Here is a 27,963-nt window from a genome sequence, read left to right as displayed (position 1 = left end):
GCTGCGCAAGAGTGACGGCGCGCGGGCGAGAGGGAGGGGGTGTTTTGGTTCTCGCCGCTCGCCGTCCTTCTCAGTCTCGGTCGTCGGAAAGCATCTGGTTCCTGCCTCCCCTTCCTTCCCTTTTCATTCCCTTTCCCATCCCGCATTCTCCCTCCCTCCCTCTCTCCCTCCCTCCTCCTTCCCTTCTACCCGCCTCTTTTATCTGTTGCCGCCGCGGGTCCAGGCCATTTTCCGGGCCGGGCGCACTGCAGCGCGCGGCCCCGGGCCCCAGTCTATGACCCGCCGTCTTGCCTCCCCTCGCTTCCCCTGCCCCATGTGGCTGCGGGGCCGCCGCGGCGCTGCCCACTATGGCCCGGAAAGCAGTTAGCAGGAAGCGGAAAGCGCCTGCCTCGCCAGGAGCTGGGAGCGACGCTCAGGGCGCGCAGGTGAGGGCTTAAGAGGCCGGGCCCCGGGGGTGGGGGTGGGGACGTGGTGGAAGCACCCGCCGAGGCTAGGTTAGGGTCCGCAGGGCTGGGGACAGGAATCGGGGCTTGGGGTGGGGTGGCGTGGGACACCAGAGATGTAATGAGAGGCGGGGCAAGAACCTGGATCCGGGAGTGATGGTTGCTCCTGGAGTTCACCGGGGTGCACTTGGGCCCAAGGGTTGACGAGCCCAGACGTGGGGCCTTCCTTGAGAGGGCTGTAGCCCCCGATAGAGCTGGAGGACAAACGAGAGTTGTGCGAAGAGGGGAAACCGAAGTCAGAGAGCACCGGGAGCAAACCAGAAGTTAGTGGGAAGGAGGTGGAAGTCAGCCCTCCAGTGGCACCGGGAAGTTGGGCTGATTGCCTCCCCGATCTAGGAAGGTGTCTCCCTATGGATAGCCAACCCGGGAGTTTGGCCTTTTGGCTCTTGGACCTCTAGAAAGAAAAAAATTACCAGGTGTCATTGCTGTACTGCTCACTTTGGAGGAGGAGGTGGCTTTCTTGGACGTGGATTCGGACTGTGATTACCCGTACCTTCCACCCCGTTGGTGTTTGATTTTTCAAATTCTAAAACTGCCTGCAGCGCGGGCGCGTGATGTCAGAGGAGCGGCCATTGGTAGTACATCCCTAGAAGACCTGGGACTCCGGTCTGGCTCCCTGAGCTACACACTATATGCCCTATGGGGAATCCAGGGAGAGAGGGAGAAGGGGGCTGGGTAGAAATGCAGTCCAGGTGGGTTTGGGATTGAATCACTGGACTTCTCACTCTCTTCACTGTCAAGGATAGGTATGTAGGGTTTCTGGTTCCTAAAAGGTCTAGTAAATCTTTTCTTCTGTTTTTCCATTCTGTGTCTCACTATGAGAATGTTATTTTAGTGCTGGAAGAGTTAAGCTGGACTTTCTGGATTGGGATTCTTGTTCTCTTGTATGTAAACCTGCAGGATGAATTCTGATTCCTTTATAATACCGTAGGAGCTCTTGTTCTCAAGAAAGGTGGCCAAACCTGACTTGTCATATTGATCTCCACAGTTTGGCTGGGATCACTCAGTTCACAAAAGGAAAAGACTCCCGCCGGTGAAGAGGTCCTTAGTGTACTACCTGAAGAACCGGGAAGTCAGGCTACAGAACGAAACCAGCTACTCTCGAGTGTTGCACGGTTATGCAGCACAGCAACTGCCCAGTCTCCTGAAGGAGAGAGAATTTCACCTTGGGACCCTCAATAAAGTGTTTGCTTCTCAGTGGTTGAATCATAGGCAAGTGGTGTGTGGCACAAAATGCAACACGGTAAGTATATGGGCCGGTGTTCTAAACCTTTTCATTAGGCCTAGAATGTATGGCTTGACATGCTCTAGTCTAGATAAATCTTTTCACTGTAAAATCCCCCCTCCCCCAAGGTAGGGTTTCACTGTAGCCCAGACTGATCTGGAATTCACTATGGAATCTCAGGGTGGCAGTGAACTCACGGCGATCCTCCTACTTCTGCCTTCCCTGTGCTGGGATTAAAGATGTGTGCCGCTGTGCCTGGCCTTTTCTTTTAAAAGCAGAGTTAAGAGTTTATTTATTTATTATTATATGTATGTATATTTTTCTTTTCTTTTCTTTTTTTTTTTTTGTTTTGATGTTTCGAGGTAGGGTTTCACTCTAGTCCAGGCTAACCTGGAATTCACTATGGACTCTCAGGGTGACCCCAAACCCACCATGCTCCTCCTACCTCTGCCTCCCAAGTGCTGGGATTAAAGGTGTGTGCTACAACGCCTGGCTAGGAGTTCATTAATAAAAAGAGATTTTAGTATAGATTTTAAGCACGAAGATTAAAAGAAAGAGGCACAAGAATATGATATACCCAAATGTGGACATGGGCTTCTCAAAAGAAAACTGCCCTCATTAGTTTTCTTTTTGTGAAGGAGTTGCCTTACTCTTTTTTGTTCCCTTCTGCTAATAGCTTCTTTCTTCCTTTCTTTTTCTGCTGTTTTTTCTCATTTCTACATCTTCTGATGTCCTCAAATGAGTGGATGTCTTTAGACCCATAACCATCTGTATATGTTGTTACTTCTAGAGGGGTTTTCTTGGACATATACATACATATACACATGTGTGTTTGTCTGTGTATTTTTCTCTTAGGCAGGGTCTCATTCCAGACCAGGCTGACCTGGAAACTTACTCTGTAGCTCCAGGCTGGCCTCCAACTCATGGTGATCCTTCTACCTCAGCCTCCTGAGTGCTGGGATTAAAGGCATGCACCACAACTGGTGAGGCCTCATATTTTAATCCCCCCCCCCAATGTTATAAATCTATTACTTAACATCATTACATATTTTCAAGTAAGTTCACAAGAGCCCAGAACCATGCTGGGCACTCACTCCCATGTGTCACCCACAAGCTGCCCACCAACCAGCAAGACACCAGAGCTTTGACACCCCCCCCCCCAGGCTGTGCCTAGTAGAAGTCCTGAGACTGCATGCTCTTGGAGGCCTGGAGGTTTGTGCAAAGCTTGTACATGTGGTTGAGCACATGGGTGAGGGAGGCCCCTCTGCTGTTGACCTCCATCAAGGTCAAGTTACCCAGCCTTGCATGTGTGCCTCCTGCTGCCACACAAAGCTGTCAGCAGACACAGCTTGGCCCTGTGTGTGTCCCACAGGACCTTGATCAGGGTCCAGATTACATCTGCTTTGGGGATGATGTTGGAAGCACAGTTCAGCAGAAGCTTGGTGAGCTCCATGTAGAAAGGGCTGGACATCTGTGTGGATGTTTCCTCCTTGCATTCATGGTCTCTCTTCATCTTGTTCCCTGAGCAGGTAGCTAGGAGGACATGTCCAAGATCATCTATCTTTTTTTTTATTTTTTATTTTTACTTTATTTGTTTATTTATTAAGTTTTACTTATTTGAGAGAGAGAGCGAGAGACAGAGAGAATGGGTGTGCCAGGGCCTTCAGACGAACTCCATATGCATGTGCCACCTTGTGAATTTGGCTTTGTGTATCTTGCTTTATGTGGGTGCTGGGGAATTGAGTTTGGGCTGTCAGACTTTGCAAACAAGTACCCTAAACCACTGAACCATCTCTCCAGCTCCCTATGTTGCGTTGTCAGTAAGAGATCTCAAAGAAAACAGAAAATGATGCCTATAATTATTGTACAGAGTACAGGATTGTGACAGCTTAAGGGGCGCCTGCCAGTTTATGGATATATGTAGAAATGTTTAGCACTTGGCTGATTATAGAAATGAAGCCAATATTCTTTTTCATGTAATAGAATCCAAACATAGTTGGGTATGGTATCTTTATGACTATAATCCTAGCACATGAGAGGCTGAGGCAGGAGGATTTCTACAAATTCCAGGCCAGCCTGGGTGATACTGTGAGACTATCTCTAAAAAAAAAAAAAAAAAAAAAAAACGCTGGTGTGGCGTACACCTTTAATCCCAGCACTTGGGAGGAGAGGTAGGATCTCCATGAGTTCGAGGCCACCCTGAGACTAGGTAGTGAATTTCAGGTCAGCCTAGTCTAGAGTGAAACCCTACCTCAAAAAACAAACAAACAAAGAAACAAAAAAAAGCCAGGCATGGTGGTACATGCTTTTAATCCCAGCACTTGGGAGGCAGAGGTAGGAGGATTGCCATGAGTTTGAGCCCAGCCTGAGACTGCATAGTGAATTACTGGTCAGCCTGGGGTAGAGTGAAGTCCTACCTTGAAAAAACAAAATAAAACAAAGCTGGAGAGATAGCTTAGCGGTTAAGCACTTGCCTGCAAAGCTTAAGGACTCTGGTTTGACTCTCCAGGTTCCACATAAGTCAGACACACAAATTGACGCAAGTGCACAAGGTCACACATACGTGAAGGGGGTGCACACATGTGTAGTTCGATTGCAATGGCTAGAAGTCCTGGCGCACCAATTCATTCTCTTGCTTGCTCTCGCTGTTGGTCTCACACATTAAAAAAAAAAAAAAGGCCTGTCTATTGGGCGTGCTTCAAAAAAAAAAGTAGGTACATGTCTTTAATCCTAGCACTCTTGGAGGCTGAGGTAGGAGGATCTCTGAGCTCAAAGCCAGCCTGGGCTAGAGTGAGACCCTGCCTCAACCTGCCCCCCCCCCCCCCATAAAAAAAGATAAACCAAAGATATAAAGGATGAGCAATTTCCAATAAGGCAAGCGGGGGATGTGTGCTTGGTTATGTATTTAGGAAATAAGTCCTGGCTGTTTGAAAAGGAACCTGAAAAGGAAAATTAAATGTGACAGGGTTTGGAGTGGTTTTAAAGAGTGACGTTACATGCTAGCTATGTAATGAACACAACTATAGGCAAAGGAAATTAGTAAATGTTGTGGAACAGAAGGGCACAAATTGTATGTCACAGGAATGGCAGGTGAGAAGAGGCAGGACTTGAGTAGTTTATGACAATATCCAGTATCTCCTTCCATTTAATTTTTTTTGTTTGTTTGTTTGTTATGTTTTTCAAGGTAGGGTCTCACTCTAGCCCAGGCTGACCTGGAATTCACTATGGAGTCTCAGGGTGGCCTTGATCTCACAGCGATCCTTCTACCTCTGCCTCCCAAGTGCTGGGATTAAAGGCGTGTGCCACCACGCCCGGCTTCTCCTTCCATTTAAAAACAAATACTTATTTATTTGAATGAGAGAGGAAGAGACAGATTGAGAATGGGCATACCAGGGCCTCCAGCCACTGCAAACAAATTCTAGACACATGTTGCCACCTTGTGCATCTGACTTAAGTGGATACCAGGAAATGGAACATGGACGCTTAGGCTTCACAGGCAAATACCTTAACCACTAAGCCATCACTCTAGGCCTCCCTCCATTTTCACTTCTGCTAGTGTGATATGCTGGCAGTTAAATCAACCCCTGACCTAAACACATTTGGGGTTGCTTAAAATTGAGATTACGTCAAGAAATGTCAAGCCGGGCATGGTGACTCATGTCTTGAAATCCCAATACTCAGGTGGCTGAGGTAAGGAGGATCACTGGGTTCGAGGTCAGACTGACGCAGTGTCAGTTCCAGGTCTGCTTGGGCTGGAGTGAGACAAATGCCTCCAAACAACCTCCCTTTTTATAGGGGTTGGGGAGATGGCTTAACAGTTAAAGGTGCTTGCCAGCAAAGCCTGACAGTCCAGGTGAAAGCTCTCAGGCAGGGTAGTGTGACCTTTGTTTGCAGTCTAGCAGTTTGCAGTGGTGAGAGATCCTGTCTCACAGTTGTCATCTGACCTCCACAAAGGCACCATAACACACACACACACACACACCACCATCATCATCATCATTTGGTTTTTTCAAGGTAGGGTCTGGCTGTAGCCCAGGCTCACCTAGAATACACTATGTAGTCACAGGCTGGCCTTAAAACTCACAGCAGTCCTACTACCTCTGCCTACCAAGTGCTGGGATTAAAGGCTTGCACCAGCATGCCTGGCTATAGATAAAAATTTTTTTAAGTATCTTTGTAAAGAATATAGGCAGGGTCTAGAGAGATGGCTTAGTGGTTAAGGCGCTGATCTGTGAAACCTAAGGATCCAGGTTCAATTCTCCAGGTCCCACATAAGCCAGATGCACAAGATGGTACATGCATCTGGAGTTCGTTTGCAATGGCTAGAATCCCTGGTGCACCCATTCTCTGTCTCAAATAAATAAAAAATAAATATTAAAAAAGAACATAGGCAAAATTTTAAACAATTATGAGGAAGGAAATAATAACCACTGTGGCTGGAGCCAATTTTCACTTCCTCTTCAAGGGCTTGCTTGTGTTACACAGAATCTTTCAAAACTGAGTCGTGGTAGCAAGACTCCACAAAACTTTCTAATCTCTCAGCCTGGCCTTCTACTGGCTTAGGAAAATTGTCATTGTTGACACTTGGAGTAGAAGGTCTGTTTGAAGTGTTAATTCTACTCTTTACACATGCATGATAGTGTTTTGTCCAACAAACATTGCTGAATTCATTGGCTCTGTCTTAAGATGAACTTAATAATAAATTAACTTAATAATAAATTAAATCACAGTACCTATTTCTATCTTCCTACATCTTCATGGTCTGAACTGTTTGGGGGTAGTGGAGCTTGTTTTTGTTGTTTGTTTTTTTATTGGTTGCTCAGGGTAGGGTCTCACTCTATCCCAGGATGACCTGGAATTCACTATGTAGTCTCAGGGTAGCCTCAAACTCAGGATGATCCTCCTACCTCTGCCTCCCAAGTAATGGGACTAAAGGCGTGCCCCACCATGCCTGGCTCGTTTTATTTATTTATTTATTTATTTATTTATTTATTTATTTATTTATTTATGAGCAACAGACACAGAGAGAAAGACAGATAGAGGGAGAGAGAGAATGGGCGCGCCAGGGCTTCCAGCCTCTGCAAACGAACTCCAGACGCGTGCGCCCCCTTGTGCATCTGGCTAAAGTGGGACCTGGGGAACCGAGCCTCGAACCAGGGTCCTTAGGCTTCACAGGCAAGCGCTTAACCACTAAGCCAACTCTCCAGCCCTCGTTTTATTTTTATGTTTGTCTTTTTTCTAGGTAGGCTCTCACTCTAGCCCAGGCTGGCCTGGAACTCACTCGGTAGTCCCAGGCTGCCCTGGAATTCACAGTGATCTTCCTACTTCTACCTTCTAAGTGCTGTGTGACACCATACCCCATTTTTGTACTTTTTATTGTTGTTATTTTTAGTTATTTGTGAGCAGAGGGAGAATGAAAGTGCCCCCCCTTTTCATTTAAATATTTTTATTTGCAAGCTGAGAGTATGAGTGCCCCAGGGCCTCTTTCTACAGCACATAATATCTAGTCACATGTGCCACCTTGTGCGTCTGGGGAATAGAACCCAGGTGTATTAGTCAAGATTTAGAAGTTAACCATCACATTGGGTCGGCAGGCTTTGCATGCAAGTTTCTTTTTTTTTTTTTTTTTGGTTTTTCAAGGTAGGGTCTCACTCTGGTCCAGGCTGACCTGGAATTCACTATGTAGTCTCAGGGTGGCCTTGAACTCACTCATGGTGATCCTCCTACCTCTGCCTCCCGAGTGCTGGGATTAAAGGTGTGTGCCACCACGCCCGGCCTGTACATGCAAGTTTCTTAAGCATTAAGCCATCTTCCCAATCCCCTTTTTTTGTTTATTATTTATTTATTTATTTTGGTTTTTCAAGGTAGGGTCTCACTCTGGTCCAGGCTGACCTGGAATAAACTGTCTAAAGAGAGAATGGGCGCACAAACGACTCTTGCCAAGGCAAACAGATTCATACACATAATCTACTTAGTGTCTAGCTTTCTATAGGTACAAGGGAATTGAACCCAGGCAAATGGGCCTAGGAAGCAAACATCTTGAACTGCTGAGGCATCTCCCCAGTCCTGTTTTCTTTTCTTTTTGAAAAAATTTTAGGCTTTTATTTATTTGAATATTTTATTTATTTATTTATTTGAGATAGAAAGAGAGAAGAGGCAGATAGAATGGGTGTTCCAGGGCCTTGCAGATAGAATGGGTGTTCCAGGGCCTTCCAGCCACTGCAAATGAATTCCATATGCATGTGCCACTGACTTACATGGGTACTAGGGAATCAAACATGTGTCCTTAGGCTTTGCAGGCAAGTGCCTTAACCACTAAGCCATCTCTCCAGACCCCCACCCTTTTTTTCTATTGGTTTTTCAAGACGGGGTCTTACTCTAGTCTAGGCTGACCTATAATTCACTATTTAGTCTCAGAGTGGCCTTGAACTCATGTTGATCCTCCTACCTCTGCCTCCCAAGTGCTGGGCTTAAAGGTGTGCACCACCACACCTTTTGTTATTTATGTGCATGTATGCATGCACACGTACAGGTGTGCCAAGGTCTCTCACTGCAGTCAAACACCTGTCTTACTTTTATTTGTGTGGTTGGGCATTGAACTTGGGCCAGCAGGGCAAGCAAGTGCCTTTAACAGCTGAACTATCTTCCCCGGTCCTGTTTTTTTTTTTAGTATTATTTTTTTGGGGGGGGGGAGGGTAGTTTATGATTAGCATTCAAAAAATGTATTTATTTATGAGAGAGAGAAAGAGAGAGAGGAGGCAGATAGAGATAATGGGTGCGCCAGGGCCTCTAGCCACTGCAAATGAATGCCAGACGTGTACACCCCCTTGTGCATCTGGCTAATGTGGGTTCTGGGGAATTGAATGTGGGTCCTTTGGCTTTGCAGGCAAACGCCTTAACCACTGAGCCATCCCTCCAGCCCTGTTTGTTTTTAAGGTAAGGTCTTACTGTAACTCAGGGAGACCTGAAATTCACTATGTAATCCAGGCTGGCCTGCAACTCACAGTGAACCTCCTACCTCAGCTACCTCTACCTCAGTACATTAAGGGCATGTACCATTACTTTAGTTTTTGGGACTGAGTCTCCCTGTGTGGCCCTTGCTGTCCTAGAACTCACTGTGCAGACCATACTAGCCTCTGATTCGCAGCAGTCCTCCTGAGTAAGCCAACACAACTGGCTGAGGTATTTAATTTAGATAGGAATTCATGCCCCATCATTATGCCCTCTAACCAGAAGTAACCAGGTCCCCATGTCATGGGACATGTTAGATATAATTGCTTATCCAAGTTAGGGAGTATCTCCACTACAGATAGGTTGTTAGAATTACAAGATTTTGGCTTGTGTCAGATGTTTGGGGAAGTCTTGAAGAAATAGGCGTTGCTCTGGATGGGACATTGTCAGGAAGTAGAAAGGTAAATTTTTTGACTATCTTTTCTAGAAGGGTGTTAAAGTTGCCAGGCGTGTCCATGTCCAACCTGTGGGCTGCACGTGGCTGAGGATAGTCAAGTTACTCAAGATGTTGAAGTGTTTTTGGTAACCAGATTGCGTGCTTTTCAAGTGTGAACTTGGTAGATGATAGCATTGTGCTGTACCTATGGGAGTTGAGTCAGCGTTCTCCAGGTTAAGGGCATGTTTAATGTTTCAGTGATTTAAATGTCATTCAGGTTTGATCTCTGTTCAGAGTTGATTACAAAATGGCTTTGTTTGACAGTGGTGGTGGTCTGGTGAAAATATAAATATATTGGCCAGAGCACCAAAGCCTAGTTGATATTACCAGGTTAACTTTGTGGTATTGGAGCTGCTTTTTTGTTTTTCACCATCCCTTAAAGTCATGGTCATAGATACACCACTGAATTCACAGGTGGACTGAGAGTCATAAGGAGACATGTAAGTGAATTCCTGCTGCAGTTGTTGACAAATAGGGGAGAACTGTGAGGCAGCATACCTTTGGAAAACAGGTAGAATGGTAAGCATCAGGGTTGAGAAAATAGCTGTTCCTGAGATTACCTGTTCAAATCCCAAAATCATAAAGGTGGAACTTGAAACTTGGGCCTGGAGAGATGGCTCAGCAGTTAAAGGTGCTTGCTTGCAAAGCCTGCCCGGCAGAAGTTAACCTGTGGTACCCATGTGAAGCCAGATGCTCAAAAGGGTGCTTGTAGCAGCCGGGCATGGTGGCACATGTCTTTAATCCCAGCACTTGGGAGGCAGAGGTAGGAGGATTGCTGTGAATTCAAGGCCATCCTGAGACTGCACAGTGAATTCCAGGTCAGCCTGAGCTAGAGCGAGCGAGGCCCTACTTCAGAAAAAACAAAACAACCAAAAAAGAGGGGGGGGGTGCCTGTATCTGGAGTTCATTTACAGCAGCAAGACACCCTAGCATACCCATTCTCTCTCTCAAATAGCTAAATAAAAATATTTGGGCTGGAGAGATGGCTTAGCGGTTAAGCGCTTGCCTGTGAAGCCTAAGGACCCCGGTTCGAGGCTCGGTTCCCCAGGTCCCACGTTAGCCAGATGCACAAGGGGGCGCACGCGTCTGGAGTTCGTTTGCAGAGGCTGGAAGCCCTGGCGTGCCCATTCTGTCTCTCTCTCCCTCTATCTGTCTTTCTCTCTGTGTCTGTCGCTCTCAAATAAATAAATAAATAAATAAATAAATAAATAAAAGAGCCTGCCTTTGTTAGTCTCAGAATCACACTGCCTGATTCTTTAAAAAAAAAAAAAAATTTAATAATAAAAACAACATTAAACATTAAAGGTTTTTGGTGTATTAAGATTAAAAGTAAAGTCATCATAACTTTTGATTAAAAAAAAAATTAAACTCTGCTTGACATACACATAAAACAAAAACTCTTGGATTTTTCCTAGGCCATCAGGCTTTACAAATGAGTGCCTTTAACTACTGAGCCATTTCCAGGCCCAGGCTGACTTGGAATTTACTATGTAGTGTCAGGATGGTCTTGAACTCTCAGCAGTCCTCCTACCTCTGCTTCACCAGTGCTGGGATTAACAGTGTGTGCTACTACACCCAGCTTCTTAATTAAAAAAATATATATTTATTTATCTGTAAGCAGAGTGAGAATGGAAATGCCAGGGACTCCAGCCACTGCAAATGAACCCCAGGGTATGTGCCCCTTTTGTGCATCTGGCTTTACATGGGTACTAGGGAATTGAACTCAGATTGTTATATTTTGCAGGAAAGTGTCTTAACTGTTGAGCTCTTTCTCTAGCCCATACACTTTCAATCTTAAAAAGAGTTGTGTGCTCCCTTTCATTTTGAGACACTGCGTATAGCCAGCAAAAATGGCCTTGAATCAGAGCCTTCCAGATATATTTGTCTTTTAGAAGTCCTGATTCCAACAGGCCTCCATAGGCACCAAAAGAACCTCACTCAGACTTTTCCACTGAAATTCTTGTAGTCAACTCAGTGGGTTTCTGGATAGTATTTGGTCAGTGTGAAATTTTCTTGAAGCTCTAAAGGCTGTCTTAAGTATACTTGTGTATTTTGAAGTACTATAAGTTTATATATTCATAATTCTCTTGAGTCATAAATATACTAATATATTAATAAAATATAAAAATACTGTGAGGCTCAATGGGTAAGAGCACTTTCTGCACAAGCATAAGGACCTGTGTTTGCTTCCTAGTACTCAAATAAAAAGCTAGATGTGCTGGGCGTGTTGCACACACCTTTAATCCCAGCACTTGGGAGGCAGAGGTAGGAGGATTGCCAGGAGTTTGAGGCTGCCCTGAGTCTACATAGTGAATTCCAGGTCAGCCTGGGCTAGAGCGAGACCTTACCTTGAGAAACAAACAAACAACAACAACAAAAAAGCTGGGGATGGCTATGCATGCCTGTAACTCCAAGTCCTTAGAGCCACAGACAGGATAATTGGTGAGGTGCTCTGGTCAGTCACACTGAAAAAATAAATGACAGCCCTAGGTTCAGTGGGAGTCTGTCTCAAGGAAATGAGGCAGTAGAAGGGGATGAATGAGATTCTTTTCTGGTGGTCTGTATGTGCACAGGAAATGTGCATACATGACACACAATACAAAAATTTAAAGTGGGCTGGGGAGATGGCTCAGTGGTATGATCATAATGTAATATGTATATGTGAAACTGTCAAAAAAAAAATTTTTTTAAATGCAGATTCTAGCAAGTTTGAGACCAGCTTGGGCTACATTAACCTATCTTTTTTTGGGGGGTGAGTTTCAAGGTAGGGTCTCACTCTGTTCCAGACTGACCTAAAATAACTATGTAGTCTCACTTTCTACCTGCCTATTTCTATATACTCCTCTCTCTCTCTCTCTCTCTTTCTCTCTCTCTCTCTCTCTCTCTCTCTCTTTCTCAAACAAAAATGTTAAAAAAAAAAAAAAAAAAGGCTAGATGTGACAAGGCACCAAAAAACTGTTTCATGTCCTGGCCATTCCTTTAATAATTCTCAGGGTCTAGCATGTAGTAGACTTATTTTGAGGTGGGGATTTCAATCTATCCCAGGCTGACCTGGAACTCACAGCAGTCTTCCTACCTCTGCCTCCCCAGTGCTGGATTAAAGGTGTGTACCATCACACCCAGCATAGTAGACTTAATTAAATGATTGGTAATTAAACAAATGGATATTTGTACTTAGTGTTTGCCACATCAAATGGAACTATTCAGCTTGTGTTCTTTCTCTCTTGCAGCTTTTTGTAGTGGATGTCCAGACAAGCCAGATTACCAAGATTCCCATTCTCAAAGACAGGGATCCTGGAGGAGTGACCCAACAGGGCTGTGGTATCCATGCAATTGAGCTGAATCCCTCTAGAACACTCTTGGCAACTGGTGGAGACAACCCTAACAGTCTTGCCATCTATCGACTGCCTACTCTAGATCCTGTGTGTGTGGGTGATGTAAGTATTCCTGGTGGTTGTAGTTAGAGGTAATCTTGTTCTTGGAGGGGGTGGTTTTCTTTATTTTCCTCCTGACACTAGGGACATGGGAATGAATTGTGAGGTAGGGAAGTGTGAAACGTGGAATATAGATAACAGAATGGGAATTAGACCCCGATAGGCCATACCCGGAATTATGTTTGATAAAAGGGAAGAATAGTATACTTCTAGGTCCAGGGACAGTGAGGTGCTTTTCAATCCATAGGGTCCACAAAGCTTCCTTGTCCATTTAGGAAAAAGTTTATTAAACCACTTATTTACCAACTCTTCTGAGGTCAGGCATTATTTTATGGGGCACAACAGCGAATGAAACATAAAGACCTTGCCTTGAAGTCTGCAGTAGTGCGATGGATGGTGCCATGTAAACCAATATGTAAGTCCTAGAAACTAAGAACTGTCACTTCATTATATGTCAGTGTGTTATATGTCACAGAGAGGAGTAATGGCATAGAGATTAAGAGGGTGAGTGTCATTTCAGCAGGTAGTCAGAGAAAGCACCAGTGAGGAGATGGCATTTGAGCATGCAGACATGGGAGCAAACCATTGGGGTGTTAAGCAACCTAGGGAGGCCAGAGTTCAGTGTGCTTTAGTAGTGCCAGTTTCATTCTAGCTTTGAATCTCTAGAAAGATTAAAGGCTGTTCACCTATGAATTGGGATGATCAGAGATTGTTTTGTTTGAGGGTGGGGGTTAGGGTGTATTTTTTTTTTTAAATGAGAGATTGAGAGAGAATTGGTGAGCCACGTCCTTTGACCATTGCATTGAAACTCCAGATGTATGTGCCACCTTGTGTGCATGCATCACCTTGTGCTATGTGTCTGGTTTACGTGGGTTCTGGGGAATCAAACTTGGGTCCTTAGCCTTCACAGGCAAGTGCCTTAACTGCTAAGTCATCTTTCCAGCTGTTTATGGTGGTGGTGATTTTTTTTTTTAATATTTTACTTTTATTTATTAGAGAAAGAGACAGGGCCTCTAGCTACTGCAAATGAATTCTAGACACATGCACCACCATGTGCATCTGGTTTACATGTGTTCTGTGGAATCAAACCTGGGTCCTTAGGCATGCACCTTAACCACTAAGCCCTCTCTCCAACCTTCTGCCTGTTTTGAAACAAGGTCTCTATATGTGAGTGACCTAGGCTGCCCTTGAATCTGGTATTCTCCTGCCTTAGCCTGGGTCCTGTGATTATAAATACTACTAGTCCTGATGTTTCTGTTTATATTTGCTTGGCTTTTTTTTTTTTTTTTTTTTTTGGTTTTTCGAGGTAGGGTCTCACTCTGGCTCAGGCTGACCTGGAATTCACTATGGAGTCTCAGGGTGGCCTCGAACTCATGTTGATCCTCCTACCTCTGCCTCCTGAGTGCTGGGATTAAAGGCGTGTGCCACCACGCCCGGCTTACTTGGCTTTTTTTTTAATGAGAGAAAGAGAGAATTGGTGCACCAGGGCCTCCAGCCAGTACCATCAAACTCCATATGCGTGTGCCATCTTGTGCACATGTGCAGCCATGCTTGCTTGTGTCACTTTGTGCATCTGGTTTACATGGGGTCTGGAGAGTAGAACATGGGTCTTTAGGCTTCGAAGACAAGTGCCTTAGCTATTAAGCCATCGCTTGCTTGCTTTTTGTGACAGAGTCTTACTGTGTAGCCCAGGCTGGCCTGGAACTCAGGGTTCTCTTGCCTCAACCTCCTGAGTTCTAGCATTACAGGCATGTGTTGCTATGTCTGTTCATAGTTGTACTTTTTATAGTGATCTGTATGCTTCCAAGGAAAGTTCATTCCAGTCCTTGTTTTACTAATCCTCTTTTTTTTTTTACCCCCTCTGTGCATCTGTCACTATCTAAGGATGGACACAAGGACTGGATCTTTTCCATTGCATGGATCAGCGATACTATGGCGGTGTCTGGTAAGGTTGCTCTATTTCGTGAGGTTCTGGTATAGCAGAGAAGTGGAGATAAAGGTTCAATGTGATAGTAGTAGGGTAGGAAATAGCCCACTAAACAGTAATGCCATTGGCCAGCAGCCAAGAATCTTGTTCATTTTTTTTTTTCCTGTAAAGTACATACTTTTAAAAAATCACGAATTTGCATGTCATCCTTGTGCAGAGGCCATGCTAATCTCTGTATCCTTTCATTTTTTGTTTGTTGTTTTTGTGGTACTGTGGTTGAATCTAGGGCTTTGGGGATACCAGGCAGGTAATCTACCACTGAGCTGCATCCTCAGGCCCCCCATCTTTTTTACTTAACACACGTGTGTGTGTGCATATGTGGATGGGTGCATATGTATAGGTGCAGGTATAATCTGTGTATGCAGAGGCAATTGTAGGCGCTATCCTAAAGAAGTGCCATACACCTCTCTCTTTTGAGATAGTCTCTGATTAGATTGGAGCTCCTCAGTTACACTAGCCTGGCTAACTTGGAAGTTCCATTTCCTCCTGTCTCCACCTCTCCAGCATTGAGATTATAGGTACTCACTGCCATACCTGACATTCTACATGGGTACTGAGCATTGAACTCAGGTCCTTTTGCTTTCAAGGAAGCTCTTCACTCACTGAACCATATTCTCAGTCTTCTCCTTTTTCCATGTCTTTTTTTTTTTTTGTATTTATTTATTTATTTATTTGATAGCGACAGAGAGAATGGCATATCAGGGCCTCCAGCCACTGCAAATGAACTCCAGATGCATGTGCCACCTTGTGCATCTGGCTTATGGAGAGTTAAGGCCAGGGTCCTTAGGCTTCATAGGCAAGTGCTAAACCGCTAAACCATCTCTCCAGCCCTCTTTTTTTTGTTTTCGAGAAAGGATTTCACACTGTAGCCAAGGCTGGCCTAGAACTCATTATGTCATCAATGCTGACCTCAAACTTTAACAATCTTCTTGTCTCAGCCCCCCAAGTGTTGGGATTATAGGCATAAGGTACTACACCTGTTTGAGAACATTTTGTAACATTTATTTATTTATCTATTTGAGAGAGACAGAAAGAGACAGATAGAGACTGTGTATGTAGGGCCTGTAGCCACTGCAAATGAACTCCCCGTGCATGTACCACTTGTGTATCTGCTTAGGTGAGTATTGGGGAATTGAACCTGGGACCTTAGGCTTTGCAGGGAAGTGCCTTAACTGGTAAGCCATTTCTCCAGTCCTTTTGTTTTTATTTATTTATTTTTTTAATTTTATTTATTTTTTTTTTTTGAGGTAAGGTTTTACTCTAGTCCAGGCTGGCCTAGAACTCATGGTGATCCTCCTATCTCTGCCTCCTGAGTGCTGGGATTAAAGGTGTGTGCCACCATGCTTGGCTTCCTTTTGTTCTTTTAAGTTTTTTTGTTTATTTTTATTTATTTATTTGAGAGCGACAAAGAGAGAAAGGGCATGCCAGGGCCTTCAGCCACTTCAAACGAACTTCAGATGTATGCACACCCTTGTGCATCTGGCTAATGCTAATGTGGGTCCTGGGGAATCAAGCCTTGAACCGGGGTCCTTAGGCTTCACAGGCAACTGCCAGCCACCTCTCCATCCCTGTTTGGTTTTGTTTTGAAGGTAGGGTCTTACTTTAGCCTAGGCTGACTTGGAACTCAGTCTGTAGCACTAGGCTAGCCTTGAAACATTTGGTTGGCTAATGGCTCCTAGTGGTTTTTTTTTTTTTTTTTAATGTATTTTATTTATTTATTTGAGAGATAGAGGCAGAGAGAAAGAGAGAGGGAGAGGGAGGGAATGGGCATGCCAGGCCCTCCACCCACTGCAAACAAACTCCAGATTCATGCGTTCCCCTTGTACATCTGGATTATGTGGGTCCTGCAGAGTTGAACTGGGATCCTTTTGCTTTGCAGGCAAATGCCTTAACCTCTAAGCCATCTCTCTAGCCCTGAAGTGGTGTTTTTCTAGAGAAGTCTAAACTGGGTATGGTGGCTCACATCAGTAACCTCAGCAACAAAGCAGACTCCAGTGTGTGTCGTGGGCCACCTGGCCATGCTGTAGTGTCAGCGAGGATGATGATAAGAACTAAGAAAAACCCATGTTGGCTTCTGGGGTTGTCCCATGGAGTGTTGAATGTACCTGACAGCTGTGAATTTCCTACCCTGCAGGTTCCCGTGATGGTTCTATGGGGCTCTGGGAGGTAACAGAGGATGTGTTGACCAAAAGTGATGCAAGACACAATGTGTCACGGGTCCCTGTGTATGCCCACATCACTCACAAGGCCTTAAAGGACATCCCCAAAGAGGATACCAATCCTGACAACTGCAAGGTCCGGGCTCTGGCCTTCAACAGCAAGAACAAGGTATGAATTCAGCAAAGGATTGCAGAAGCCTGCTCTTGGCTTGTTTCTTAGGAGGTGCTTTCCTCTGTCATGCAGCCTGCTGCACAACTTGGCTATAAGCCCATAGAGCCCCTCTTAAAGGCTGAGGGTGCTGGTGAGAAATTATACCAGGCTGTGAAACCCACCTGTAGATTGATCTCTGAAGTATTTCTGTGGTTGGATCATATTTGTGGTCAGCCTCATAGTTTCCCCAGGGCCACTCATTTGACTGTCCCTCATTTACACATTTTGGGTCCTCTATTTTGGGTGTGATTTTCATACTTCGCTCTAAAAGCAATGTTTTTAACATTTCTTCTCTGCCACCTTTCCTTCGCATTTGCCATCATGTTTCCCTAATCACTGATCAGAACTCCTGACACTGAAGCGTAATTAGAATGTAAGAATGTGGGTGCAGACTAGAAAAGGAGAACGGCTTCTGCCAGCCAGACCAGCGCAGCAGTTGCGGGTTGTTGCACTGCTCCCGTCATGTTTCTGGCTAATTGTAGATTCGCCACACTTAGAGCAACTACACTGAGATTATGAAAGTTGCCATTCCCTTGCATGTCAGCTGAATCATGGCATAGTAAGTACATTCTTTTGGTTTTTTTCAAGGTAGGGTGTTATTGTAGCCCAAGCTGACCTGAAACTCCCTCTGTAGCCAGGCTGGCCTTGAACTCTCTGCGGTCCTCCTACCTGTGCCTCCTAAGTGCTATGATTAAAGGTGTGTGCCACCATGACAGATAAGTTTGTTTTGTTTTGTTTTTAGGTAGGGTCTTACTCTTGCCCATGCTGACCTTGAACTCAGAGTGTTCCAATTATTTCAGTTTCTTGAGTACTAGGGTTAAAGGTGTGCAGTACTTCACTTGTCTTCGTAAGGACTTTTTGAACCATGATTGCTGTGTTCAAGCTTAGACTTGCTTCTTAGAATTTTTTTTTTTTCGAGGTAGGGTCTCACTCTGGTCCAGGCTGACCTGGAATTAACTCTGTCATCTCAGGGTGGCCTTGAACTCACGGTGATCCTCCTACCTCTGCCTCCCAAATGCTGGGACTAAAGGCGTGTGCCACCATGCCCGGCTTGCTTCTTAGAATTTAATGTATTAACTTGCAGGCCATAGAATGAGGTTATAGGCTGATAATTACTATCACCCTTGCTGTGGTCATCATGGGAATGGGATAGGAGTGACGAACAAGAAAATTCCCAACATTGGCTTGAGAAAATAGCTCAATTTTTTTTTTCCCCCTAAGATAGGATCTCCTGCAACTCACTATATAGTCTCAGGGTAGCCTTGAACTCAGGGCAATCCTCCTGCCTCCTAAATTCTGGGATTAAAGGTGTACGCTACTACACCTGGCTGAGAAGGCTCAGTTTCTGAAGCTAGCCACTCAAGCATAAATCCAGAACTCACATAAAAAGCCAGATGCTGGGGTTGGGGTGATGGCTCAATGGGTAAGGTGCTTACCACTCAAGCCTGAGTACCCAAGTTTGATCCCCACACCACATATCAGAAGCAAAATCTGTGGTGGGCTTCTGTAGCCACAGCACTTATGGTGACGAGATGGAAGGCAGAGACAGATAAAATCTCCCAGAAGCTCTTGGTGAGCACAGCAAAAAGAACAACAGTAGAGCAAGATTAAGAGGCCAGGTTTCGGCTGGGCGTGGTGGCACATGCCTTTGATCCCAGCACTCGGGAGGCAGAGGTAGGAGGATTGCCATGAGTTCGAGGCCAGCCTGAGACTACATAGTGAATTCCAGGTCAGCCTGAGCTAGAGTGACACCCTACCATGAAAAACAAAAAACAAACAAACAAAAAAGAGGTCAGGTTTCTACCTCAAATGAGGTAGAATTGCAAGGACCCTTCCGAAAATTGTCCTCTGGCTTCCACACACATACAGTGGCATGCACATACCACTCAAACATCTATGCATGTATGTACACATACGCATGCATGCACAAATTTAAAAAGCCGGGCATGAACCAGGCATGGTAGGGCATGCCTTTAATCTCAGCACTTGGGTGGCAGAGGTAGGAAGATCACCATGAGTTCAAGGCCACCCTAGACAAGTCAAGTATGGTGGTGCACACTTTTAATGCCAGCATTCCGGAGGCCAAGGTAGTAGAATTGCTGTGAGTTTGAGGCCAGCCTGAGACTAATTCCAAGTTAGCCTGGGCTAGAGCAAGACCCTACCTCAAAAAAAAAAAAAAAAAAAAAAAAAAAAATGGGCATGGTAGCATATGCCTTTAATCCCAGCACTCAGGAGGCAGAGGTAGGGGGATTGCTGTTAGTTTGAGATCATCCTAAGAGTAGAGAATTCCAGGTCATTCTAGGGTAGAGTAAGACCCTACCTCAAAAAGCAAAAAACTAAAAAATGTAAATAAATAAATTAATGAATTAAATAAGAGCAAGGGGCTGGAGAGATGGTTTAGTGATTATGGTGCTTGCATGAGAAGCCTTAAGGACAGGACCCAGGTTCAGTTCCCCAGTACCCACATAAGCCAGATGCACAAAGTGATCCATGCGTATGGAGTTCGTTTGCAGTGGCTAGAGGCTCTGGTGTGCCATTTTTTTCTCTCTCTCCAATAACAAATAAGATACTTTAAAAAAAAAGCTGGGCATGGTGGCATACCCCTTTAATTCCCAGCACTCACAAGGCAAAGGGAGGATCATTGTGAGTTCAAGGCCACCCTGAGACTACATAGTGAATTCCATCCACATCAGCCTGGGCTAGAGTGAGTCTGTATCTTGAAAAACCAAAGCATACACACATACACTAATAATAAATAAATAGTATATAAGTGCCTGGAGTGAGACAGGAGAATTGTCTGGAAGCTTAGGCCAACAATGCAATACAGTGAAAACTGAGAGTGACTGCCTTAAACAAGGTAGAAGGTGAGGATCAGCACCCAGAAGTCATTCCACACATGCACGCGAGAATCTCCAATTCCCAGGGTCTTTCTCTGCTAACTGTGGTACTTTAATTTGCTCTACATTGTATTATAAACTGTTTTTCATTGCTCTTGTAGGAATTGGGAGCAGTATCTCTGGATGGCTACTTTCATCTCTGGAAAGCTGAAAATACATTGTCTAAGGTGTGGTAAACATGTTTAAAATGCTCTCATTCTGCCAGGCATGGTGGCACAAGCCTTTCATACCAGCTGAGATAGGAGGATCACCTGCCTGGGGCTATGGAAGGAGTTCAGGTCAGCCTGGGATACAGTGAGACCTTGCCTTGAAAAACAACAAACAAAAAAGTACTCTCAAGCTGGAGGGATGGCTTAGCAGTTAAGGCATTTGCCTGCAAAGCCAAAGGATCCACGTTTGATTCCCCAGGACCCACATTAGCCACATGCACAAGGGGGCGCACACATGGACTTTGATTGCAGTGGCTGGAGGCCCTGGCATGCCCATTCATTCTCTTTGTCCCTCTATTTGTGAGCACAGAAAGGAGGGAGAGAGGAGAGTGTGGGCATGCCAGAGCCTCTTGTAAACAAGCCCCAGATGCGAGTGCCACTTTCTGTATCTGGTTTTACATGGGTACTGGGAAATAGATCCCCAGCCAGCAGGCTTAAGTAAGTCCATTTATCTGCTGAGCCATCTTCCCACCCCCAAAGGTGGGAAAACTTAAATGTTAGGAACCACTGGCAAATAATATATAAGATAATGTTCTTGTTTTTTCTTTTCCCTCTCTTTTTTCTCTCCCTGCCCATGTGTGGCGTGTGCATGTTCCTGTGTGTGGTGGTGTGAGATGACTAGTGGACCACCTCTGGCATTGTCCTCACCTAGCACCATCCACCTACTTTGAGACAGGATCTCTTACTGGCTTCTTTGAGACAGGGCCTCTTGCTGAATGTAGAGCCCCAATGATTCCTTTATGTCACAGCAGCGTTGAGCTCCACTGACTTTACGTAATGTTTTATGTGCAGTGTGCATGGACTATAGAGTTGCTGATCAACAATTAAGGCTGATTCTGTTTATCTGGGGTAAAGCCAACCCTATTGGTTATGTTTTCTGAAGTGAACAGTTAACATCCAGTCAGTTGGGAAGTTGGGCTAAAGGTATCCAGAAGTCAGTCCCTTTATCTGAAGAGCACTAAGTAGGGTAGTGGCTCATCCTGCAGACAAAATAGGCTGAACCCTTGGTTTTTGTGCTCTTCAGTTATTCCTGGAAATAACCTGTAAGCCTTGGCATTTTCTGCCATTCTAATTATACCTGAAGTACTTTTTCTTTTTTTGGTTTTTCAAGGTAGGGCCTCACACTAGCTCAGGCTCACCTGGAATTCACTCTGTAGTCTCAGGGTGGCAAACAAACTCCAGACACATGCACCACCTTGTGCATCTGGCTTAAGTGGGTACTGGGGAATTGAATCTGGGTCCTTAGGCTTCTCAGGCAAGTGCTTTAACCACTAAGCTATCTCTCTAGCTCCCAAACTACTTTATTTATTTATTTATTTTTGTTTATTTACTTATTTGAAAGCAACAGACAGAGAAAGAGGCAGAGAGAGAGAATGGGCACTCCAGGGCCTCCAGCCTCTGCAAACGAACTCCAGACACATGTGCTCCCTTGTGCATCTGGCTAACGTGGGTTCTGGGGAATCGAGCCTCAAACCGGGGTCCTTAGGCTTCACAGACAAGCGCTTAACTGCTAAGCAATCTCTCCAGCCCCCAAACTACTTTTTCTAATCAGAGTTATTTAATTAATTAGGGTTTCTGCCTTTTTTGTTTGCTTGTTTGTTTGTTTTGTTTTTTCTAGGTAGGGACTCACTTTAGCCCAGGCTGGCCTGGAATTCACTATGTAGTCTCAGGGTGGCCCCCAACTCAACAGTAATCCTCCTACCTCTGCCTCCCAAGTGTTGGGATTAGAGGTGTGCACCACCACACCCCACTAGGATTTGCCTTTGTCTCCATTTTAAGTGTCTTGTATGAGGGAAGGCCACAGACAGGGAAGTCTAATAGTGCCTTGTTTTATGTTGTCTACTTCTGCCATGGTCATATCTCTCCTTTCTGTTTTAGCTCCTGTCCACCAAACTGCCATATTGCCGTGAGAATGTATGTCTGGCCTATGGTAGTGAATGGTCAGTTTATGCCGTGGGCTCTCAAGCTCATGTCTCTTTCTTGGATCCACGACAGCCATCATACAATGTCAAGTCGGTCTGCTCCAGGGAGCGAGGCAGTGGTCAGTACTGATACATCGTGAATGGGTTTTGACCTTGGGTTTCTGAGCTGTTTTCCAGACAAGAATAGTAATCTATATGTAGCACATGGAAGTAGTTCATGACAAGAGAAAAATGTAAATACCTGTGTATGGCAGCAACTTCAGATACCACAGACAGGTATGCACCTATAGAAGCCTGGGATCACTATGTAGTCTCAGGGTGGCCTTGAACTCACCATGATCCCCCTACCTCTACCTCTGGGGTGCTGGGATTAAAGGTGTGTGCCACCATGCCCAGCTAAATACTACTTTTGAAAAATAAAGAATCAAAGAAACAAACAAACAATAAAAAGAGAATTTATGCTATCCTTTAAAGTTATGGGATACCTTTTTCTGATGATACAGTCATCCTGCAAAGAATCCTGTGAGACAGAAAAGTTAGTGTTGCTGGGCATGGTGAAGCATGCCTTACTCTCAGCAGGGGTAAGAGGATTGCGTTGAGTTCCAGTCAGCCTGGGCTAGAGTAAGGCTCTACCTAGGAGTTGGGGGTGGGGTTGTTGTTAGCCTCCCCTGAGGCACAGAGTGGCTATTCACCCAGAATCACATAGCTTGATGAGGAAATAGCCAGAGACCAAATTCCAGATCATCCAATTTAACTTGCTCTTTGTCCTTTCACATGCAAAAATGTTATCCTGAGAAACCTAGTATGAACTATAATTTAGCCTCTTTCTTTTCAACTAGTGTTTATTCCTATGCAGATACTGCAAAACAGGCTTTTGTTTTGGGGTTGTTACTGGCTGTTTTAGTTTTGTTTTTTTTTCAAAGTAGGGTCTCACTCTAGCCCAAGATTGCCTGGAATTAGTGATTCACAGGTCCATCAGATGCATCTTCCCTATGATCCAGCATTGTGGTGACCTGCTTTAAATAACTGCCAAATAAAGACCTTGCATTGTAATGGCAGTATAGGTTCTTAACTATGGTGGAGAAGAGCTCAGAATTACAAAAGATGAGTTCACAGCTACTCAGGAGAAGTCAAGGAGTTCCAGACATACATAGTTCTTTGAACAAAAATCAACAGTAATCTGGCCTAGTCAAGAAATACAGAAGTGAGGGGGAAAGGAAAGGAAATGATGCAACCATTAGTTGTACTTACATTGGAATAGCACTCAGTTGCAGTCCGGATTCGTATTGCTGGTAGAAATCACCCAACTAAGAGCATCTTGTGAGTAAAAGAGGTTTATTTTGGCTTACAGGCTCGAGGGGAAGCTCCATGATGGTAGGTAGGGGAAAATGATGGCATGACCAGAGGGTGGACATCACCCCCTGGCTCATATAAGGTGGACAACAAGAACAGGAGAATGTGCCAAACACTGGCAAGGGGAAACTTGCTATAATACCCATAAGCCTACCCCCAACAATACACTGCCTACAGGAGGATTTAATTTCCAATTGCCATCAGCTGGGGAACCTAGCATGCAGAACACCTAAGTTTATGGGGACACCTGAATCAAACCACCACATTCCGCCCCTGGCCCCCATAAACTGATATCCATACATGATGTAAAATATAATGCCTTCAGTCCAACTTTAAAAGTCCCCATAGGTTTTATCAATTCCTGTGATGTTCAAACATAATCCAAGGTCTTTTAACTGAGCCATAATACCAAAAAAATTCCCCCCAAAACCCATACTGGCACAGAATAAACATTCATGGCATTAGGCATAGCAAAGACATACTCCAGCAATACATGATTTAAACAGAGCATATACCAAACTCTGTAGCTCCATGTCCAACAACTCTAGTTGGTGACAAATCTCTCAGTTAGATAACTCTAACCAGCAACAAGTCTCTGGCATTCCAATTCCACCCCTCCAGCTAGGCTACTCACTCAGTCCTGGAAAAATTCATTGGGGCCAGCAGCTTTCCTTAGCAGCCATCTCATGGCCCTGGCATCTCCACTGGGTCTGCACTGCAATCCACGGTTCATCCTCATGGCCCCATGGGGTGTCCATACAGGCATCCAGCAAACCTGCTTCACACTGCCCATGGCCATTTCCAAAACACAAGACTGTGTTGCAAACTCAGTGACCCTCTCCTTCCTGAATTTCTTATACTCCACAAAACCAGGTAGGGTGCCAGTTTGTTAGCCCAGGAGGGACTAAAGCAGACTTTGAAGAATAGGACACTCCTTAAGCACTCAGGCTCCTTCAAAAGAGTCTATATTCTTCCTGTTGCCCCAGTGCAGGTCAGCTGGCCCAATCTCAATGGTTGTAATCTCTCAAACAATTTGCAGGTGAACAGGCAGCATTTAGGCCCAAAAATTTCATTTTTATTTTCTGTGCCATATCCCTATGCTCACACCACTTCATTTCTATGCAAAGCAACCCTGCACAACTTCTTAAGACATAGTCATAACAGCAAGTTTCTCACAAACTGCTACCCCAGTCCAAGCAATGCTCTTCCTCACCCTCATTAGTCAAACCTCACAGTCCATAGTTCTTACTGCCTTCAGGTCTTTCAACTCTGACCAGAATAGCCCATCAAGCTGTACTTATAGCACTGCAAGGCATCTCTTAGGCCAAAGTTTCAAGGCCTTCCACGTTCCTCTTGAATATCAGCTCCAAAAAGGCCAAAGCCATCTGGTTTGTAGCAGCAATGTCACTTCACGGTTGCAGTCCAGTTCACATTGCTGGTAGAAATCACCCAACTAAGAGCAGCTGGTGGAAACAAAAGGTTTATTTTGGCTTACAGTCTCGAGGGAAAGCTCCATGGCAGGGAAAATAATGACATGAGCAGAGGGTGGACATCACCTCCGGCCCACATAAGATGGACAGTAGCAACAGGAGTGTGCCAAACACTGGCATGGAGAACTGGCTATAGCACCCATCAGCCTGCCTCCAACAATACACTGCCTTCAGGAGGCTTTGATTTCCAATTGCCAACAGCCGGGGAACCTAGCATCCAGAACACTTAGGTTTATGGGGGACACGTGAATCAAACCACCACACACTCACACTGATATTTGGGGTACTGTGCAACTCAGTATTGGAGAAACTCAGGCTAGCTGACTGCAAAGCACATACTCGCCCTCTGATTGCCCTATGCTTTTCTCTCAGGGATCCGGTCAGTGAGTTTTTATGAACACATCATCACTGTGGGCACAGGGCAGGGCTCCCTGCTGTTCTATGATATCCGAGCTCAGAGATTTCTGGAAGAGAGGCATTCAGCTTGCTATGGGTCCAAGCCCAGACTAGCAGGGGAGAATCTGAAACTAACCACTGGCAAAGGCTGGCTGGTGAGTACCACCTGAGATGGTTGCTGGACCGTGACGGAACACTTGTCCTCCCTCTACTTCCCACCCCTACCTGTGCTGGCATACCATCTGCTCACACTAGTTAGAGAAACTCCTTGGAACAGAGAAAGGCACTTTCCCTCATGCACTTGTGGATACCTATTGCCTATGTGGTGGAGGAGGGGATAAACAAGCTGTAGCAAATGCTTGCTTACAATTTTAGCAGATTACAGTGTTAGGAAGCGGAGTCAAGAAGATCTTGAATCCAAGACCAGCCTGGATTATATAGGTATATCCTATCCAAGGGTCAAAAAAAAAGTGGCCCAGTAACATACACTGGTTGACATAGGATTTCCTCCAAGGGTAATAGAGCTTGAAGGATAAGGAACCACCTGCTATTGGCACCAGTGAGTTAAATTTATGAGTTGGGTTCCAGCTGTCTTGTGAAGAATTGCTTTTTGTGTGGCAGTTCTTCATCCTAATGAGTTCCTTCTTGTGTTTAGTTAGAAAATGAGGTCCAGTTCCCATGACAGCCAATTTTCTGACATCACGTTGTAGTGTACGTACAGTTACACTTACATTCCTGCCCTTCCTTTTCACGTCCTGAAGGTGCTAATAATCTCTTTCTCTTCTCATAGAATCATGATGAAACCTGGAGGAATTACTTTTCGGACATTGATTTCTTCCCCAATGCTGTTTACACCCACTGCTACGACTCGTCGGGAACGAAACTCTTTGTGGCAGGAGGTCCCCTCCCTTCAGGGCTCCATGGAAACTATGCTGGGCTCTGGAGTTAATGACACCTAACTTTCTTCCAAAATGCAGATTTACACTAACTTCTACCCTCAGTTTCTTTGTTTTGTCTTTTAATTTTCCCCAAGTGTGTAGGGCTTTCCAATTTTAGTGGGAACAACCTGTTTGCCCATGGTGTAGGCAATTAATAGGAAGAAGCTCCCTCCCCCCCTTGGGCTTTTGTTGTTTATATTTGTTTTCCCTTTCAGTAATCAGAATTTTACTGTAGTAGTTCTTCCTGGTTTCTCAAACATTTTGAGTCCTTAGTTGTTTTTTTCTTTAAGTGACACACACTCTCCCCTCTCTGGCTTCTTCAGGCTGAAATGACCTAGTCATTCTCACCCTTACTTCACTCTTGAGAGGTAGGGCTCCTTTATAAATTATGTGGTAGCTGTCAGACTTTCTGTGAAAGTTTGGGAGCCTTGTGTGTGTGCGCGCGCGTGTGTGTGTGTGAACTTGTGTGCCTGTGGTACTGTGTCACTGAGATTACCTGGAGTGAGGATTACTTGTAATTAAAGTATTTATAAAAGAAACAACTTTATTCAGAGTCCAGCTTTGGGACTAGCCTGTATCTTGTTTTTTAAAGTCTAACATGATTATAGGAAGTAGAAACAAAGAGAAACAAATTCACCACCAGGAACACCTTTGAGTTAGATTGCAGGCTGCTGGAGCCTTCTGTGCCAGGACTCCAAAGTGATCCAGCACTACCTGTCTTCCCACCCCCGTGTCCCCCAAGTGAGAACACCTGTGTGTGGCTCTGGAGCCTTCCAAGGCTTCATAGGACTAGGTAAAGAGAATCGCCTTCCAACCTCCCTCCCCTTAGGGCTCCATCTGGCATCTCGTGGCCCTGGGGCTGGAGGTGTCAAATCTGCTAAGATCCCTATATGAGTGTCTTTGGCTTTGCTGTTTCCAGTCTCCCTGTGTTTTTTAAATTGGGCTCTTTCCAGGATGGTGTAGTCATGAGGGGTTTTTCTGTGTATAGTGAGTGCTTCACGTGTGGAGTATTTGTTTGCTCAGTGCAGTGAGGTTTAGGATTGAAGCCACCTGTCCTCCTTGCTGTTGGCTCATCCCTGGGATGGTGACGAGGTGGCTTGTAGCAAGCATCATCGTGCATGTAACAGCATAGATATGTTTAGTAAATTTGCCTGTTCTGCCTTTGAACTGTGTTTAGTCTGAGGTTTTTAAACTTACAGGTAACTGACTGTACTATCCAGTTGTTCCCTGCTTTTTAAATGCATCATGTCAAAAGTGACACCTTTTCCCACCCACAGTCCTCTAAGCACATGTGGTGCTTACTCATCAGTATCCCATCCTGGGGAAAGGAAGTCATAGTCCTGCACCCCAATCTCTTAGTTGCTCTCCCAACTATCCCCAGTTTCTCTGAGTATAAGAGAGTCCCCTTCTTATAATGACGGGAGTGCTGGGAAAGGAAATTTCAAGCCCACCCTAACTTGGCATATGCACAGGTTCTGGAAGTCTCGTCTTCTAACCTAGAGAAATAGGTGCTATAAACAGGAAATTAAGCAAAATGCTGGATGCTATAAATCTTTTGTCTTAATTTTTTTCTATTCAACTACAGGCTGTAGATTTCTTAGTTCTCACAGAACTTCTATCATTTTAAACTGACTTGTATATTAAAAGGAAAAAAAAAATTTAAGTAGGCTGTTTTGTACTGTCTGCCAGACCCTCTTCTGTGATGGGTAATGTTTGATTGTTTGAGATTTTCTGTTTTTAAAAATGTAGCACTTGACTTTTTGCCAAGGAAAATAAATATTATTCCAGTGCA

General features: G+C 44.8%; 1 protein-coding gene and 1 pseudogene across 1 annotated transcript; one reads left to right on the top strand and one right to left on the bottom strand.

The window, feature by feature from the left end:
* Position 1: 1 nt before the first annotated feature.
* Dcaf12 (DDB1 and CUL4 associated factor 12) lies at positions 2 to 27,963 on the top strand. Its single transcript, XM_004658371.2, has 9 exons — positions 2 to 425; positions 1,492 to 1,746; positions 12,406 to 12,612; positions 14,494 to 14,554; positions 16,731 to 16,924; positions 19,965 to 20,030; positions 21,951 to 22,113; positions 25,210 to 25,388; positions 26,024 to 27,963. Exons 1-9 carry the CDS (start codon positions 348 to 350, stop codon positions 26,180 to 26,182), a joined length of 1,362 nt encoding a protein of 453 aa, XP_004658428.1. The 5' UTR covers positions 2 to 347; the 3' UTR covers positions 26,183 to 27,963.
* On the bottom strand, positions 14,709 to 14,808 carry LOC123458335 (annotated as a pseudogene).

The sequence above is a fragment of the Jaculus jaculus genome, chromosome 1, assembly GCF_020740685.1.
Source record: "Jaculus jaculus isolate mJacJac1 chromosome 1, mJacJac1.mat.Y.cur, whole genome shotgun sequence".
NCBI classification, from domain to species: domain Eukaryota; kingdom Metazoa; phylum Chordata; class Mammalia; order Rodentia; family Dipodidae; genus Jaculus; species Jaculus jaculus.
Note: the sequence above shows the minus strand (reverse complement) of the source record. Positions and strands in the feature narration are given on the sequence as shown.

Bases quoted from the DNA above. Each gene is read 5' to 3' on its own strand.
- Dcaf12 (XM_004658371.2), top strand. From the start codon at position 348: ATGGCCCGGAAAGCAGTTAGCAGGAAGCGGAAAGCGCCTGCCTCGCCA. The intron at 14,555-16,730 runs GTAAGGTTGCTC...CCTACCCTGCAG, and splicing joins CGATACTATGGCGGTGTCTG to GTTCCCGTGATGGTTCTATG. The intron at 22,114-25,209 runs GTCAGTACTGAT...CTTTTCTCTCAG, and splicing joins CTCCAGGGAGCGAGGCAGTG to GGATCCGGTCAGTGAGTTTT.